This window comes from Rattus norvegicus, chromosome 15 (genome assembly GCF_036323735.1).
Source record: "Rattus norvegicus strain BN/NHsdMcwi chromosome 15, GRCr8, whole genome shotgun sequence".
Classification (NCBI taxonomy): domain Eukaryota; kingdom Metazoa; phylum Chordata; class Mammalia; order Rodentia; family Muridae; genus Rattus; species Rattus norvegicus.
Window position 1 is genome coordinate 25,297,208 of NC_086033.1, and position 18,658 is coordinate 25,315,865.

The 18,658-nt window shown below is 41.7% G+C and overlaps 1 protein-coding gene across 1 annotated transcript in view; it reads right to left on the reverse strand.

Annotated features, from left to right (window-relative positions):
* The window catches only part of Slc35f4 (solute carrier family 35, member F4), a 261,359-nt gene extending 245,329 nt beyond the window's left edge, over positions 1–16,030 (reverse strand). Inside the window, exon 1 of the mRNA XM_008770650.3 lies at positions 15,642–16,030. Coding sequence (XP_008768872.2) covers positions 15,642–15,744 — 103 coding nt within the window. The 5' untranslated portion in view covers positions 15,745–16,030. The remainder of the gene's footprint in view (positions 1–15,641) is intronic.
* Positions 16,031–18,658: the final 2,628 nt, after the last annotated feature.

Genomic DNA, 18,658 nt, shown 5'->3' on the forward strand with positions numbered 1-18,658 from the left:
CATATTGTATTTGTGGAACTTGGGGAGCAATAAGAGGAGGGTGACCATGAAGTCATGCTGTTTGCTATACCATGAGGGATAAGGTCCTTTGACTGTGATCCAGGATCTCCTGACATTTGTCATACATGAAACCTCAGCATGCAAAAACAGTATCCTTCAAGGAAAAACATAAGAACTCTTCTTAGAATAAAATGTCAACTACAAATTGACAGGCAGGCCTAATCACCATCAGTATTGACATAAAGCGTCTCATCACTTGCTCTTCAAATTAAAAGTCTTCCCTGATGTTTTTCTTTTAGTATGATGATGTGGGTGTGGAGGGTGGGCTTGTGAGTGTGCCCACAAACAGCTCGGCACACATGTACAGGTCAGAGGACAACTTGCTGGAGTCTGTTGTCTCCTTATACTATGTGGCCCCATGGATCAAACGCAGGTCATCAGGCTTCATAGCAGGCGTTTTTACCCTCAGAGCCACCTTGCCCCTCCCGTGTCTTCACTAATTCATCAGGACAATGATTGTGGCTGTCATTATCATCTCCTAAGTAAAAGTTTAAACAGTGGTTAAGAATGCTTGCCACTCTCCCAGCAGATCTAAGTCGATTGCCAGAACCAAAAGGCTTACAGCAACCTATAGCTTCAGGGATCCAACATCTCATCTAAACTGACACACATCATATGAATAAAAATAAAATGTTTTTAAAAGAAAACTATCAAAAAGAAAGAAACCGAGGCAGGCATTAAAAAAAAAGCAGCCTTTGGAAAAAAAAAAAGAACTCTTCTTAGTTCTTGACCACCAACTGCTATGGTTTGGTTATGGAATGTCCCTTTTCTTGTATTCAGAGGTTGGGTGTCAGCTGATAGGCTTCTGAGAAGTGACTGTTTATGGAAAGCTGTGACTTACTCAATGGATTTGCATCCTGCGGGGCCTCGTTGGAGAAGGGAGACCGCTATAAGCAAACCCCAGAGCCATAATTTGTCATGTGGCCCCTTCCTATAACACCTTCTCTTTGTTCACTGTCCACCACAAAATTGTTTTTCTACCATAGCCGTTTCTACCACACTGATCTAATGAAGTGTGCCACCCCAAGCAACCATGGGTAGATGCCTCCAAAACTGTGAACCAAAATAAATAGTTTTTCCTCTAAGTTGCTTTCTCAGATGTTTTTGTCATGGCTATGATGAAATTCACTATCCACTGCTATAGATTCTAAATAGTTTTTGGCTCTTTAGTATAGAATATAAGCAGTTAAACAGACAAACAAGATCAAACACTTCCAAGATGACTAACAATGGCAGATTACTTTTTTGTTTAATGCAATTTGGAAAAAAATTTCAAAAAATGTACTTTTATCGTTGGGGAAGTAGGCACATGTTATATCCATAAAATAAGAATAGCGTGCTGTATTTTTAAAGAAATATTCATAAAACAAAAGAGAACTATCAAAACTTCAGTGAAATTTTAAGTCGGAAAACTAATAGGCTTGAAATGAAGAAATCTTTTGCAAAATACAACACAGAAATAAGGTGAGCAAGAGAGGAAAGATTTAGAGTCTGACTACTTTTATAGCGAAGGCCACCAGGTCAGAAACGTCACCGTGCAACTTCCTATGATCCAAGAGAGCAAGTTTCTTTATTGCTTACCCAGTGTAAGTTGAGGTCCTTGCACTTAGAATCTAAAGCATTCAGACTGGCTGCCAAGCAGTGCAAATACTCATGGTGTGAAGACACACTGGGAGCCAGTGTGACTTGATAAAGGACAATAGACTAGTCTGTGGCGAGAACAGGGGACAAAAATGGAAGCAAGACCTTTATCAAATAAAATCCTCTCCTCAAATGCACTCATTTACGTTAATTGTGACATAAATATTAGCGATGCCAGCAGCTAGTCTATTTTTCCCCAGCAAAACTGAATTCCTCACAAAGCCTTCAAGTCCAGATTTTTCTGTGTATGTTCCTGAATGTTTGAAGGAAGCATTTCTGTGAGCCTTTTGGGAAACAGAAAAAGTTGCAATGCCAAGCAAAACTGTACTTTGAGAGAAAAATGTGTTCTGCTGCTTCAGAGATAAAACTGTCCTTGCACGTCAACGCAACTTACTACCTTAAGCATCGACACGGAGGCGCACCGGAAACACAGTCAATGACCTCACAGGAAAGCTTCTCTGTTGTTTTCCAAGTCAGCTTTATCAGAATCAGGATTTAAATCATTACCTTCTCTGGATATTTTAAAAAGCAAGAAACGAATAGGATAGTATAAAGACTAAGTTTACAGAGATTAAGTATAAGAATAGTACAGGACTCTCCTTAACTATCAGAAAGCTGTTTGGTTATAGAAACCATGGCTTGAAGTTCTAGATGACATTTAGGGAAGATGTTTGTATCACCTTTCAAGTAGGAGAGAAACCCACTCCTGGCATAGTTATCAAGAATATTCATCATTGGCTTTGTTTGCTGGACAGTTAGAAAGTGGATGCATTTCATCACTTAGAACCTTACAATGAACATTATAAGGTAGCTGAAAACCACAAGTTCTTTTTGAGATAAAATTCTATGGAAAATAAGGTCCACAGATGAAAATGTGTCCTAGCATGTCTCTGCAGACAAAGACTATGAAGATACCTGGATGTGCTGTGGGATGTTTGAATGCTAATGCAGCTTAAATGACTTCAACCTTGAGACTTAAATCCATCATTCCTTCCCCGATGATAAGATGACATAGTTGGTACACACCTTTGCTCACTAGCAATTTCATTGTCTTGAGTGTTAATGAAATGTATGTGACTTGTTCACTTTGAGGGGCTTTAGGAAATCCAGTGTTTGCTGAGGTATTTTTCCTGCAAAATAAGCTGTGAGATCTCTAATTTAATTTATGTTTTTATGAGTCAGAGTTTTTAGAAGTTGTTTGGATTTTATTAAAAGGAAGACAGCTGACTATCAAAGGTGGGATGCAGGTCATGGTGCTTGGACCACTCCAAAGTTATTGTGTTCAAACCTACTGATTTTTTTTCACTAAAATGACCTTTTGAATAGAACGGGTTCTTTTTAAGTTTACAAATTTGAGTTACTTCAATTTTTCCAGGTAATATATGTATTATGTATAAAATATATGTATTCTATATACATAATAACAGAATATAAAAAGCAGATAAAATTCAATGGGATTATATTTTAATAATTTGTTCATGGAAGTAAAATTCCCACATAATAAAATAAACTGAGTAAAAATAGACATATATATATGTGTGCATTTGAAGTGTATTATTAATTCACAGATTTACTTATATTTTCAAATATGTCTGTCATTCTAAATATTAAACAGTAGAAATGTTAAGAACCCATTGTTTACGTGGCAGAGAATCTCCGAGATGCTTCTTCATGTCTTATCAAGGATCCTTTCTAATATGACTTTAATTCTACATCACCTTGAAAACTAGTAATTAAATTTTAAAATCTAATCCAATCCAGGCTGTAAAATAATCAGCAAGTTCCCCTGGATATTTTGAAATGAAAGTTGCTTTTCGAATGCAATGCATTAAATCCTACTTGAGACAAAGGACAAGTAAATGTAGTGAGACACGCTGAGTTTACATTCCAGAAAGAAAAGAGAAGGTGAGTGGAAAACCTGGTGAAAGCCAATTAAAGCATAGAGTTTAATTAATATCAAAACTCCAATATTAGTTTTATAGTATTGACACATGTAACGTAGTGATGTAGCCTTCACAGTGGGCAGAGATAAGTGTAGGGAACACAGCAGAGCTCTGTCCTACACCCATACTTCTCTGTGCAATTGAAGATGCCCAGATAAAATGGTTGCTTAAGTCTATTTGAATTTTTAATAAGGTTCAGTCATTCAACACAATTTAGAAAGTACACATGTACTGTTCTTTATGCTAGACACACAATACTGAATAAACAGACCCATCCTTACCCCGAGGGAACTAAGAGCCTAATAGACAGGGGACACATTAAGCAGTCGCAGAATGAACATAACCTGTAATCGCAACCTTCAGTAAAGGCTCTAGAAGCCAAGTGCATGAGAGGACAGAAGCACAGAGTGGAAAAGCCCTGTCTGAGGTGATGGCACGTCATGGAAGACCTGGTAAGTGAGGAGGAGGTGCTGCCCCATGAAGAAGAAGGAAGGATCTCTCCGTCTGAGACATGAAGGGCTCTAGAACATGTGCCAAGATGGCCCAGCTTAAGGAAAGCAAGAAGGAGCAGGGTCAGCTGAAGAGACAGCTGCCTAGGATGTTGTGGCCCGGGTTCAGAATATTACAGTTTTCTGGAGTGTTTCAGGAACCACTTGTTAGCGTTACTTTTCTGTTGTTGCATTAGAACAGTATGACCAAGGCAAGTTATGGAAGAAAGAGTTTATTTTGACAATGGTTTCAGAGGGATAAGAGTCTATCACAGTACATGGGGCATGGGAGCACGCAGCAGGCAGGGCAGCTGAAGGAAGCTGAGGCCAGCTGAGGGCTCTTAACCTCAACTGCAAGCAGGAAATAAAGAGCAAAGAAGAAGTGGCTGGAGGCTTTAAGACCTCAAAGCCTACGTCTAGTGCCACACTTCCTTACACAGTTTCTCCCGTCTAAAACCAGCTGGGAACCAAGTATTCAAAGATCTGTACCTATGGGGGACATTCTCACTGAAACTGCTACTCCACTGAAGACCTTAACCAGAGGAATGGAAAGGCCCAATTAAGGCTCTTTAAAGATCGCCATGAGGTGGGCATGATGGCGACACATCCTGCAACTGTCTTAGACGGTGGAAGCAGGAAGCCTTATCTTTTAGTAAGACACTTTCTAAAAATAATAAAAAAAATCACCTTCAATCACGCTGGCTACCAACTTGAGGTGAATCAGAAAGATCAAACCAAGCAGCATCTGCTTCGTGTATGGACGGTTGTTAAGTAATTGAAAACTAAAACCTCAACTTCTAAATATTTTTGTCCTAAAATGATGCCCACAATTCTAATGATACAATTTCTGGCATGCATGCCTCTTTTATTATAGAACCTGCCATTCTGACTCCAAGTAGAGATGAGAGCAATTCTTGAACTCAACTGGGTCTGACTCTATCCTCTTAAATGCCCTTAGTTAAACATGGATGTAAACAAAACCTCAAGAGACAGCAAATGTGTGCTGTGGAGCCTGCTAAGGTGCTGCAGGAGGGCTCGCACCCTCTGACACCCTCAGAATCCTCGTCTTTACTAAGGCAAACATAGTTCTTACTTTGTGTGTCCAGCTTTCAAGACCAAGGAAGCATTATTGACACCTCACTGGGGCCATCTTGGCTCTGGCCCAAGTCTAAAAATAGCAAACCCCAGGCTGCAGAAGACTGTAATTTTCAATCCCTGTTTAAAATATACAATGTTAAATGTCACCCTTGATTACAGTACACCGAGTCTGAAGGCACTGGTGTGTTGCCCTCTCTGACCTAGAAAAAACGCATGTCTTCCAAACTTGATTTAATCAGTGAACCTCAATAAAGCTTCGTAAACATCCTGCAGTGCCATTTGCAAACTCCACAGAAACTTCGCTCTCAGCAGACACCTGCGTTCCCCAACTTTGTAAGTCTGTAGTGTTGGACAGTGTCTACAACTTCACTAAATATAATCTAGGTCAATGTTAAAAGGCTATCAGGACCAGAAAAACAGATTGGAGCTCAGGGAAGGAGTACTCATACATATGTCTTCATGTGGAAGCTAGAAATTAACCTCAACTGCCTTTCCTCAGGCGCTGTCGACCTTGTTTTTTGAGACAAGGTCTCTCCTGGACTTGGAGTTCATAGGCTGGCCAGTGGGCCCCAAGCACATATCTGCCTCCCCAAACCTGAGATTACAAGCACATGTATCTTTAGCTTTACAAAACTTATGTCCATGTGGCCGCATAGTAAAACCCTCACCTGTTTGAGGTAAATATTCAGCTTGTGATTGAATCTAGATTAAAGTCTATGGCTTGGGGTTGGGGATTTAACTCAGTGGTAGAGCGCTTGCCTAGCAACTGGAAGGCCCTGGGTTCAGTCCCCAGCTCCGGAAAAAAAAAATTAAAGTCTATGGCTTAATAAAAACGAATGTACACAGAGCTCTGTGAAACAACTTGCTATCAAGATGACTTTTTGGTTGACAGCTCCTTTTTCCTAAAATTTCTCTTGCTCCCACCATCAGTGAGGCTGCAGGCCAGTCTGGCAGCTGGGATGGGATAAGTCTGCCCTAACACAATCAATATCAGCTGGAGTATGTATGCGCCATGAATTGGAGCAAAGAATGGCTTTTCCCAGGAATCTGGATTTAGAAACAAGAGACTCTTGCTCAATCTGTCTGTGCTCTTGAATAGAGGACACATAAACACTAAAAGTGGTGGCAGTAACTATTTTTGACCATTTGGGCAAGAAAACAGAGAAGCCAGCCTGCTGCCGAGACAAGAATGAAGAACACTACCAGAAAAGAGAGAGGGCTTCCTGTTTCCCTGGTCGTGGCTACTGCCTGAGTCCCACTTATAGCAGTTTATCTGTTTCCTTCAAACTCATGTGGACACCACAGGACTTGTCCGCAGCTCCCAAAACAAACAAGCCATCACTAACGTTCTGGGCCCTTCCATGGTGCTTAGTCTTAAACAACTGAGCACTGGTTATTCCAAATTCTATAAGCCAAGATCTCTGAAAGAATTCAATTCTGGCCTCTCAACGCAGTTAAATAAGTCATCATAAAATATTAAGTAGACAAAACAAAGGCAGGCCACACAAATGTATGTGTATGTATGTGTATATATGTGTGTGTGTGTGTGTGTGTGTGTGTGTGAGAGAGAGAGAGAGAGAGAGAGAGAGAGAGAGAGAGAGAGAGAGAGAGAGAGAATATAGCTATAATGGTAACAACTATAGTTTCTATAATTTATACCTGGGGAGGGGGACACCTGCTCAGAGAAGGGGAGTGGGTTGGGGAAAGGATTGGGGGAGGAGGTGACCAGGAGAGGACAGTGTGCAGGATATAAAGTGAATAAGTCAAAAAACAAAATTAAATTTAAAAAAATCAAGAAATCAAGACCTACATATATTTAAGAAGATTGGGAAGAAATTAGGCAAATTATCAGCAGTTATATTATGAAAGCAAAGTTATTTTTCTTCTTTATGTTCCTCTATTTTTAGAAGCAATTAAATGCTTTTTAACTTAAAAAAAACGTAAGTATAAAGAATACAAAGATATTTTTTAACCACAGCATAAAACAGCCTGTCTGTTATATTTACTGCTGTATAAATAGCGTTTAGAAAGAACTTTTTCTTTAACATTCTACATAGTAGAAGAATAATGCCACGTCCCAAAGACCATTACTGAATTTGCCTTACCCATCACTTCCTCTGCTGCTATTGCCTCTTTATCCAGCCTGAACCCACCCAAGTATACAGCCTGCCTCTGGGAGCCTACACTTCCCTGCTCCTCTCTCCCTGTCCCTCCCTCCCTGACTCCCCCTTCTCTCTAGGCTCTCTTCCCACTCTGGTGCCTGAGTTACCAGAGCTCTAGGAATGAAGACTCATCCTATTTCTTAATGATTCTGGCTCAGTCTATGATACAAATACTTTTGACAAGCTAGTCCCAGTCCATTTAAATAAAATACGTCTTGGTACAGTCCAAGAAGGAATGTTTTGGTTACAGCATTGAGTCAGTCATAAATAGTTGGAGGGGGTAGGCAGTATCCACAAACAGGTGTCATTGTGAAAGCGATAATTGATAAACCGCCTTTAACATCCTGATAAAACAATTTTAGCAGCAACCACTCACAATGCAGTGTTGAAGGTGAATGAAAAGAAGCAAATTATTTACTTTAGGAAAAATTGGGTACCTTTGGAACTATATATCTTTTCATTTTGTTTCCTCAGAAATCTTGATAGCTTTCTTATGCTGAATAGGACATTATTGTTTACTTAATCCTGTCAACCACTTGTGTGTGATGGCTAATCTTGGTTGTCACCTTGACACACTTGGGGAAAAGGACCCTCTGTTGAGAAGTTGTTTTCACCAGATTCATCTGTGGACATGCCTGTGAGGCACTTTGGGGGTTGCTAACTGATAAAGGAGGTGTCAGAAAAGTAGAGTAGCTGAACCCATCTAGAAGCAAGCCAGTAAGTAGCATTCCTTCATGGGATCTGTTTCAGTCCCTGCCTCCAAGTTCCTGCTTGGACTCCTGTCCTGGCTTCTTTTATTGATGGACTGTGACTTGTCAGATGAGCTACACCCCTTCCCCCCCAAATTGGTTTTGATTAGTGTTATCACAGAAACAGAAGCAAAGACAATACACTGTGAAACAGATCTTATCCCATCCCATCTTTTTTTTTTTACAGAAATAAAATTGTTATCCTGAGAAACTTATCTTTGCATGCAAATTTAAAAGTCTGCCAAGTGGCAGAGCAGAAGGATCGACTTATTTGTGTTTTCCTGTTGTCAGTTTACGGCTTTGGGTTAGACCTCAGTCTCTAGCAGATTATGGATTATTAGGCAACCAATATATATCTGAAATGTAATGCTAAACCTAATGTGGGCAACTATCGGAAATACTTTATAGCATGTTTGTCTAGTTTATTACACATTTGTGTTCTCAGTACAAATATATATCACAATAAACTACTACTCTGTACAGCAGCATTGTAAAAATCTGCTTGGTGACAAATTCCAATGGCACTATTTGTAACTGTCTTAAGACATCCCTCAGACACGAAGATGCACAAACCTTTGTCCACAGGATGTACACTAAATATGCACAGGAGTAAATATCTGCTGTAATAATCTCACTAGAAAGTTGCAGTTGTATAACTCAACACTGGTGCAAGTGCTTAAAAATACACTAATACTGTGTCATGAGGACCAATACGATCATTTCAAAGGAGGGAAGTGGGAACTCTATTTTCTTGCTAATTGCTTTTTCACAAATGTCTACTATTCCATATTTTTAGCAACTGCCTTTTACTTCTCCACTCAAACGCAGAACATTTTAAGACACCCATAAGGACTCATTTGTTCACAAGCTTTAACCCATCAGGTCAGATGGTTGCAAGCTGTTATTTGCTGTTCTCCAAATAGCAACACCCTCTTGGCCTCCAATCACTATCATCCTGCATTCCTTCTCTCTTCAATGGAAGAAGTACTTTTTCAAGGAATAGTGAAATCATTCATTCATTAGTACAACAAGCAGAGACGAGCAATTTGCCCACGTTGAAATAAAGTCAGTCCCTGTCCTCTCCAAGCTCTGAGAATCAGAAAGTCTCATGCAAAGCCAAGAGCCCCTGATAGTGGGGCTAAGTGATCCAGGGAAGGCGTGCACACACGTTGGAATTGTAAAGGGAGGATTAACCCAGCCTGGTACAAATGGGAGCTTTCCTTCTGTGGAGGACACCGGGGAGAGGAGCATCTGGGCCAGTATGTAGAAAACCTCAGAAAAAGAAAGGCACATGGAGTCAACAATGTCATTAAAACAATGAGTACTTCTTGATGAGATTCAGAGAGCACTTGTAAAGACCAGATGGGATATGCGAAAGGAAAATTTAGGCCTAAAATCACATGTGATTAGTTAAGTAGGTTAAGATACTGTATATATGAGAAAGGGTAGATAAATTTAAATTAAGTTATTAATATCTATAGATCGATAGAAAAATTCTTGGTAAAAAATAAAAGAATGCACATGTGCAGTTATAGAAAATCGAAAGGCTGTACACTAAAGTGTTAACACTAATCACCTCTTGGTGGTGGAATTATGAATAATTTTGCTCTAATCTCTCTTTGCTTCTGTGCCTTCCAGATTGTCTGCATTAAGTATGCATTATTTGGCACTTTGGACGGACTGGAATGTGGGTACTAAAATAGAAGACATTAGCTGGGCTTTGATTGGGACATCCTAAAGAGTTTGGATTTTTATTTCACAGACAATAGAAGACCATTCCAGGTATGTGATGAGAGAAGTTAGATGAACAGACTTTTACAGAAGGAAACATCAAGTAACCATGCTGTGCTAGCAGGGCTTGAGACTGGGAAAAGACATGCTAGACACAGCCATTGCAGATGCAGGGGGGATAGAAAGCACGTAATTGGAGTAGAATAGATGGGACTTATTAACATAACAATAAGCAAAGGAAAGGGTAGAATGGGGAAGAACTCCAGACCTCTGGGCTGGGTGATTGGTTTGGTACAGACACTGGAAGCTAACAGACATAACGCAGAGGAAAGAGGTAGACTGATGACATGCCTGGAGGACATTCAGGTAGGTGTGCTACTAGGAGGTTTGGAATATGGGCCTGATTTAGACAAAAGAGGGGCCCAAGAGTACAGTTGCATAAGAGATGGAGACGCCTGAGAGTGAATAATCTCAACTGGATAGAGGAGAAAGTAAGCAGGACCTTGAGAACTGCTAAGGCAAAGAAGTCTTTGGCACTCCCAGAGAATCAAGGTGTCAGAAGTCGGTGGTACTCTTTTCTTCTCCTTTTCTGATTGGTATATATCATACCTATTTCCGAGGCACCATGGAACGTTTCAATTTGTGTAGGCCTTGGGTCGTGATCACATCAGCTATACCGATCTGTCGCCTTACACTTTATTATTTCTTGATGCTAAGCATACTCCAAGTCCTTCTCTTCTAGAAGTGGGAAGAGTTCTCCTTTGGATAGAGCTGGCACGGAGAAAGGGGGTGAGGTTCATTACAACCCTTCAGCTGATGACAGAACACCACTGTAGAACCCAGTCTCGAGCAGCCTACCGGAAGAAAACAGGACAGAGACCAGTGCATAGCTCAAAGAAAGGCTCCTGGTCACTGTCTGCCCTCGGTGATGGATTGGAAGGTTTTTAGACGTCACTGATGGGTCCTTCAGAGAAAGGGCTGTACTCTCAAAAGCAGGCGCTGACCTGCAGCAAAGCTGTGGTGAGACAGTGATCCAGATCTCTTTTTACAAACAGGGAGATTTACATCACCAGAGAAGCACTCCACATCCCGTTTCATCCTACATCCCAGCCCTCCCTTCCTTTAACCACATAATTCCTAACTTTATTTCCACTAATGTTTAATGATGCATTCAGATCTCCCTTAATGTAATTCCTTTGCCCTGTCATTTTTGTTAAGTCCACTGGACAACCTTCTCCAACTCTGGTTAAACCCACTTTACTTGTTCTGTGCCTTTGTTGTGTCAATGAATAAGGCTACTCTCCATTTAAAATATCTGATGACCCAATACTTATTTAGTTCATCTACTCATCTGTTTGTCTTAACAATTCATGTTTTTCTCTCCAACAACCTCTATTGGCTCTTTCTCTCTCTTATGCAGCTGATGGTTTTGCTTTCAGTCTGGAGGAAACTAAAGTAATCTGAAGAGAAGTTCAAAATACTTTCACCACGTCTGTGATCTATCATCCAGAGCCCAATTCACATCTTTGACCTCTGTAATTGCTGTATTCTCTCTCTCTCTCTCTCTCTCTCTCTCTCTCTCTCTCTCTCTCTCTCTCATTACTAATTTGTGCATGTTAAGTCATTTGTCTTGGCCTGCAAATGTCCTACTTATTTTAAACCCATCTTTACCTACTGCCTTCATTTCTTCTGTTCCCTTTGCATGAAGATTCTTGAAGAATCTGTATTCTCAGTTTCCAATTTCTCCCCTTAGGTCTCTTTCATATATAGTCTAGTGCATGTGGTCCCACCCACTGTACTTTTGTCCACAGTCTCATCAAGTTTCCATGGCCTTTATTTGTCAAGGTCATTATACTTGATATTTTGAAGCACTGGGCTCCTTTAACCATTTCTCCTGAAACTCATTGATTTCTGATGTACTCCATTCTCCTAAGTTTTTTCTACTTCCCCTGGAAGTGTGTGTTGGTCTCCTTGAATTCTATTTTTCCACCTGACCTCTTAATGTCACAGTGCTCCTGGGTTCTGTCCTTGTACCTTACCTATTCTCTATATACATTTACTCCTTGGAGATTCCAACCAGTCTCAGGCTTTAAAAGCCATTTATATGCTAGAAAATCCCCCAGTGCTTCTCAAATCAGGCATCATGGAATTGCAAAGGTACTCTACTTGTCCAACATACTGAGTATGTCTGAAATGCTATCCATCATTGATGCCTTCCAAACTCCTGCTCACGACAACTTAAACTTAGTCAAACCCTAAAACATAACCATAAATTTTGTTCTAATCTTTCTTACCAGTATCACATATAGTATACCAGGAGACCCTACTGGTTCTAATGTCAAATGTGCCCAGGGTCTGAACACTTACCTCCTCCTCCAATGCTGTCTCTCAGACCACCATCACCTCTCACCCCCGTCTCACCAAGTCACCAATTAATGTACTAACTGGTGTGATTAATAGTTTCAAAAAGCGAGCCACGTTATCTTATTTCTCTTTCAGGACCCAAGCAAATCTCCCCATGTCATTCAGAGAATAACAGAAATGACTGACAAGAACCTAGAAGGTCTTGTTTCTCCTGATTCCCTCTAATCCTGAGGAGCTTCCTTCCAGCTGCTCTCTGGTTGTTCAATAGTCTCTTTCATACCAGGCCTTCTTACTGTTTCCTGCCATCCAGCCAGGTACACATCACTGCCTGGAATGTCTCCCTCCTGGTGTCCACATGGCTAACTCCATACTTTCCACAACAATACTTATTTAGCATTGCGACGCCCTCTGCCTACCACAATTCTTGCCCTTTCATCCTGTTTCAGTCTTTTAAAAATATGCAAAAATATTTATGTGGTTATGTTTTGGTTCTTCCCCTATGAGAATTAAAACTCCAAAAATGAAAACACTTTCTTGTGTCTTTTCAGACACATTCCTTACATGAAAGAATTGCTCAATCAACAATTGATAAGGCAGTGAGTCTATTTCTCTTACCCGATCACAGATAACTCAAGGATACCCAGTATATTTTGATCAGCTTTTACCCTGTTCTGCATATGCACATATCTGTGTGTGTTTGTGTGTTTGATAAACTGCTCATTAAACCAAACTGTTTTAATGGATCTATGGCCCATAATATATCTAATTGTTTTTAAATATTTGATTACATTTCTGCATTTATCCAGCCTATCAGAGTTCAGTCTGGGTGACATACAAGTTAAGAAACAGGACAGATTAACATAAGGGTGGTCTTGACATGTTTTCACAAAAGTGAGTTCCCATCCATCTTCAAAAAGACAAACAGCATAGATCTCCAGAGGGTACCCCATCCTGAAGATCTCATATGTGATGAGTCAGGAAACGGAGAAGTCACCTTGTCTTCTCGTATCTGGTATCCTTGCTGTAGCCTTTTCCTAAATAGATTCCTCCAGACTTTCCCCAAGCTGTTGCTCCGTCCTGGTGGCAGCTAAATCAGTTGACCATATTGTACTGGTTTGCTTCAGCGTGTTTGTTTACTAGTTAAAGTCTGCATTAAGGGCAGGATTATTTCATGGTGTTTGGTTTCTTGGCCTTCTTCCAGCTCTTCTCTCTCTCTCTCTCTCTCTCTCTCTCTCTCTCTCTCTCTCTCTCTCTCTTTCTCTCTCTCTCTGCATGCAAAGTGACAATGTCTCTCATGGTCTGAGATGATGTACATCCTGAGAGGGAAATTTGACCACCTTTAGCTCTCTGTTCTGAGACTTGCTGTCTGTCTTTACAGTTTGAACTGTGTGTCCTGAATTTAGGCAAATGCCCACCACTAATAACATGCCAAAAACCATTTTTATCCTTTTTCTGCTTCCAGTTACAGCCTTTTTTTTGCCCTGTTATTGTCTTGCAAATGGAACATGTGCAGCTCTTTGTGCAAGTACAAAAATAAAATATGAACATGCTCTTATCTAAAATGCCACTTTCCCAGTATTCTTTTTGGGTTGTTCTTCATTAACCAAAGTACCATTGTCACGGAAATTATAATACCCTGCAATTTTAGAAAGAAGTTCTGCATTCTCTTGACCACCCAAATGCCTGGTTTCTAGTTAAAATATTCAAAGGTGACATTCAAGCAATTTCTACAAGATCTAGTGGAGTTTCTAGTTTCCATGTCTAGGGTTAAAGAAGCCAACAGGATAAAGAAAGAAAGAAGAAAGAAAACTACAAAATTCTGAGCTTGTAGTAAAAAAGATTTCAAAGAATGTTCCACAGCATGTGATTTTCCTTCCAGAAATTCTAACACTATATAATTACTTTTGTATGGGAAATGAATAATGTACGTCTTTACTGCTAGAAGCAACTAGACAGAAGCATCCAGACTTGATAGGCCTTTCCAGAAAGCAGATAAAATATTAAACTGGAAAATATCTGTATTTTCCATGACCCACAGGACAATGCTCTTGTTTTATTATTCAATGGAGAGACAGCATAGCCCTGGACGAAGTTACATTGAAAATGAAATGCTTTCTCATCTGTGTGTCAAGATTTGTGTGGGTTCTCTGCTACACAACGCCTGTAATATTGATGGCATTCCAAACTGTCACTGATAAATACTAATCAGAATGCATCTAAGGCACAACTGATTAAAAATAACACCCAGTTAAGATCCTTCTTTTGCAACAGAAATTCTTTGATAAAGAAAAACTGAAATTCTGCCTGCATGGAAATTAAAGCATAGCTACTCTCTCAGTTCAGATTAAGGAAAAAACAAACAAACAAACAAACAAAAATCAGGTTTTACTTTGGTGCTTAGCAGAACTAATCCCAGCAGATACAGTGGTGGGTTCGTGTGTTAGGGAAACAGAATGTGGAGACTAGGAACATAGAGACCCTCACCGCACCCCCGTGCCCGCTCCCAACAACACGGTGTGTGTGTGTGTGTGTGTGTGTGTGTGTGTGTGTGTGTGTGTGTGTGTGTGGGGGGGGGGGGGGAGAGAGTGGTGGTGGATGAAACTGCTTCCAAAACCTGAGAGCAACCACGCAGACTGGCTTAGTCTAGCCAGAATAAAGCTGGAACTCATCAGCACAGAGGTGGCCCCGCGACGTGTGGCGGGGGTGGGGGGTCGTGGGGTAGGTGGCTGTGTCTCACGTCCCAATCCCACTCTGCCGCCTTTTGCTACAAGCTCCGCAATTCAGGCACCTAAACAGGTTCTTTTCGCTGCCAGGGGTAGAGAACCTTCTAAGGACGTTTTATCATGAGCAATTACCATGCTGGCAACATTTCAACCACCCCTGGTGAACAAGCTGACCCACCCAGCCAATCCAACCTCAACCAACTAATCCCCCCCCCCCGCCACCCCCAGTCTTCGTCTCCAGCGCGGGGTGAGCACCCTGACGCCAAGTAAAGCCTTTCTGAGTGGGTATCCCAAGGGCTGATGGTCAGCTAGTGGAACAGCCATGTTAGCCTCCAGGCATAAATCAGCCACCAGTAAGCTGACCGACGACGAGTAGGAGCGCTCGCCCTGTCCTCTGCACGCCCCCACCCCTCAAGGCTGCGACTGTCCCCAAACTCCTAGGTTCAAGCGCCTGGCCCCAATGGCTGCCTCGAGGTTCAGCACCGAGGACAGCGGACATTGGACATACTTTTCTCCCTGCGGTACTGGAGGCCAGGACCCTGTTGGTGAGAGAGAGCAGACTAGGCTGCAGGTGTCCCACCGCGCGTCCTCCGGCTCCACACCCCTGTACCCCTGTGCCCTGTGCCCCTGAGCTCCCATCTCCCACCCTCAGCTCGCTCAGGACCGCCTCGCGGCGTCTTACTTTTCTGGCTGGAGTAACCCGGGTAATAGCCATAGTAGCCAGTAATCCGCAGGATCCGGTCCTCGATGGTGGCCACCCCGTTGGGGGCCGCCTTGACATCCATTGAGAACGCGGGGCGGCGGCTCCCGGCGCCGCGGGGCGTAGAGCAAAGCGCGGGGCCCGGGAGCTACTGCAGGTACCGCCGCCGCCGCCGCCGCCGCCGTCGCCGCCGCCGCCGCTGGTGCTGATGTTGCAGCTCCTGCTCCCGCGCCCCGGCTCTGACTCCACCGCTGGGCGCAGCTCGGGCTTCGCATTACAGCGGCGGCGGCAACGGCAGCGGCAGCGGAGCGGCCCCCACTCTGGCCGGCCTTTCTGTCAGCCTAGCAGCTCACCCTCCCGCCACCAGCTCACTGCTGCCCGAACAGCGCCCCCTCACCTCCGACGCCCACCCAGGTCTGGGACGCTTGTGGGCGCCCCACCTGGTCTCTGACTTTCACCGCTAACCCTTGTTGCAAAAGTAGCCACCCCCCCCCCCCGAGCCTACTTGAGGGACCGATGGTGGCTAGGTGCTCAAGGTGAACTACTGTGGGTGGGAGAGACTCACACAGAACTAGGGGTTAGCAATTCAAAAGATGCACACTGCAGTTTAGCACTTCGGCCCTGCATTTGTTCCAGGCTGCTGCCCATTCCACCTTGGGTCTGTGGTTATGGAAAGCATTCACAGGCATTAATTGTTGCAACTTCTTTAGAAAACCAAAGATCCGTTTTTTCCTTTTTACAAACTGAAAAAAGAAGAGGAAGAAAAAGTGGAAGGGGAAGAAGAAGGAGAAGAAGAAGAAGAAGAAGAAGAAGAAGAAGAAGAAGAAGAAGAAGAAGAAGAAGAAGAAGAAGAAGAAGAAGAAGAAGAAGAGGAGGAGGAGAAGGAGGAGGAGGAGGAGGGGGAGGAGGAGGAGGAGGAGGAGGAGGAAGAGGAGGAGGAGGAGGAGAAAGAAGAAGAAGAAGAGAAAGAAGAAGAGAAAGAAGAAGAGAAAGAAGAAGAGAAAGAAGAAGAAGAAGAAGAAGAGGAGGAGGAGGAGGAGGAGGAGGAGGAGAAAGAAGAAGAAGAAGAGAAAGAAGAAGAGGAAGAGAAAGAAGAAGAGAAAGAAGAAGAGGAAGAGAAAGAAGAAGAGAAAGAAGAAGAGAAAGAAGAAGAAGAAGGAGAAGAAGAAGAAGAAGAAGAAGAAGAAGAAGAAGAAGAAGAAGAAGAAGAAGAAGAAGAAGAAGAAGAAGAAGAAGAAGAAGAAGAAGAAACAACCATCAGGTGGTATGTAGATTATAATTATTGTAGTGAACACAATGATTCTAAGAGTTCAAGTTCCGAGTCTGACAGTCCACATGGGACCCCTACTTTCCAATAAACACTACAAAAGCTTGAATCATCCATTTGTCCAATTCTCAATATCGTATAATCTAAGAAGAGTTTATTCTCTTCTTTATTGTACCACACATAAGAAGTGAGGGCGTCCAAATTGTATCTGAGCAATGAATTGTCGCCAAAGTCCAAAGACCGAAGAGATAGACTTTCTATCTATGCAGAACGTTCTTGAAGCTCTGTGATCAGGGTGAGCAGATTCCACACCAGTGTGGCCCTTCTGAGCTGACTCGAGGCCCTAGAGTTAGCTGAACGCAAGGAGCAAACGGCTACCTTGTTCCTAAACAATAGTCTTCCAATCTCCATCTCAGAAGGGAAAGGATTTGTGAGAAGGGAGGGAAAGCAGTCATCAGCTTAGTGGAGGCCAGCTCCACCTTTCCTCCAGAAGCCTCTGACTTCCTGCCAATATTCACATTTCTAAAGATTATGAGATGTGAACAAGCAGAAATAAGAGTGGTTTTGTCAGTCCCTGCTCCAAGGCCTCTGAGCATTTTCTTCACTGTGTTGTGGGCCCTTAAGAGCAAAGAAACATACTGTTTTCCTAACATGAAATAGGCTTAAGTGTATGAAAATGCACTATTAAATCTCACAGTTTGTTGATCATCTTTTTTCAGACACAAAGCTCCACAAGGCATCTCGGGAAGAAGACTGAATTTCAGATGGTCGTGGCTGTGAACAGAGTCCTTAAAGCAATCAACTCCAGCTGTACCTGTTTACCGGGTTAGAGGAGAGAAAGGAGCTAACACCTCAGCTGGAGCCAAAGGGCTCTGTGACACTGAGGTGATGGGGGAAAGAGCTAAACTTGTAAAGCTAAAAAGGAAAGGATTATATTTATCCCCACCCCAAAGTCATTTGTATTGTGATTGTGTTAGTCTTACTATTTGAACAGCAAATCATATATCAAATGCACTCACACACACAGAAAGATATGTCAGTCACATTCATTTAAGAATGTTCCCTTTGTTTTCAAATTTCTATAGAACATAAATCGCCCATACTCCATCTAATAGGTATTTAACACCATTCATTACAACAGCACACACTAACGTGCATTGAATAAAAAAAGAAATCCAGAAATAAAAAGGCTTCAAAAGTGACAAACATGTTAATACGTAGACTTGAAAGGAAACTGATTTTGTCCTATTAGTATTTATGGTCTGACTTAAAAATAAACCTTAAAATAGGAGAAAAATTACAGATGTCTCTAATTATCTGTAAAAGGACAATTGAAATAACACAGGTAGATGCTGTAATCTAGAACAAGCTTGTTCCATGGAAGGAACAGAAAGCCATATATATATATATATATATATATATATATATATATATCATCTATAATCTATGCTTATGTCTAATTTATATCTATCTATCTACATCATCTATGTATCTATCTATGTATCTATCTATCGTCAATCTCTATTAACTTTTGGTAGTGAGATTTTCTCACTTGCTTATAAATATAACCGTGGCTTTTAGCCTTCAGATATCCTTCAGGGCATCCTTTTAAAATTATAGAAATTATATGGAGGGAGGACTTTTAATGCATTCTTTGTGCTTGTGTGCTAAGTCACTTTCCATTAAACAGAACAGATATTCATTTTTATAAAATCACCTCAAATCTCCTCTG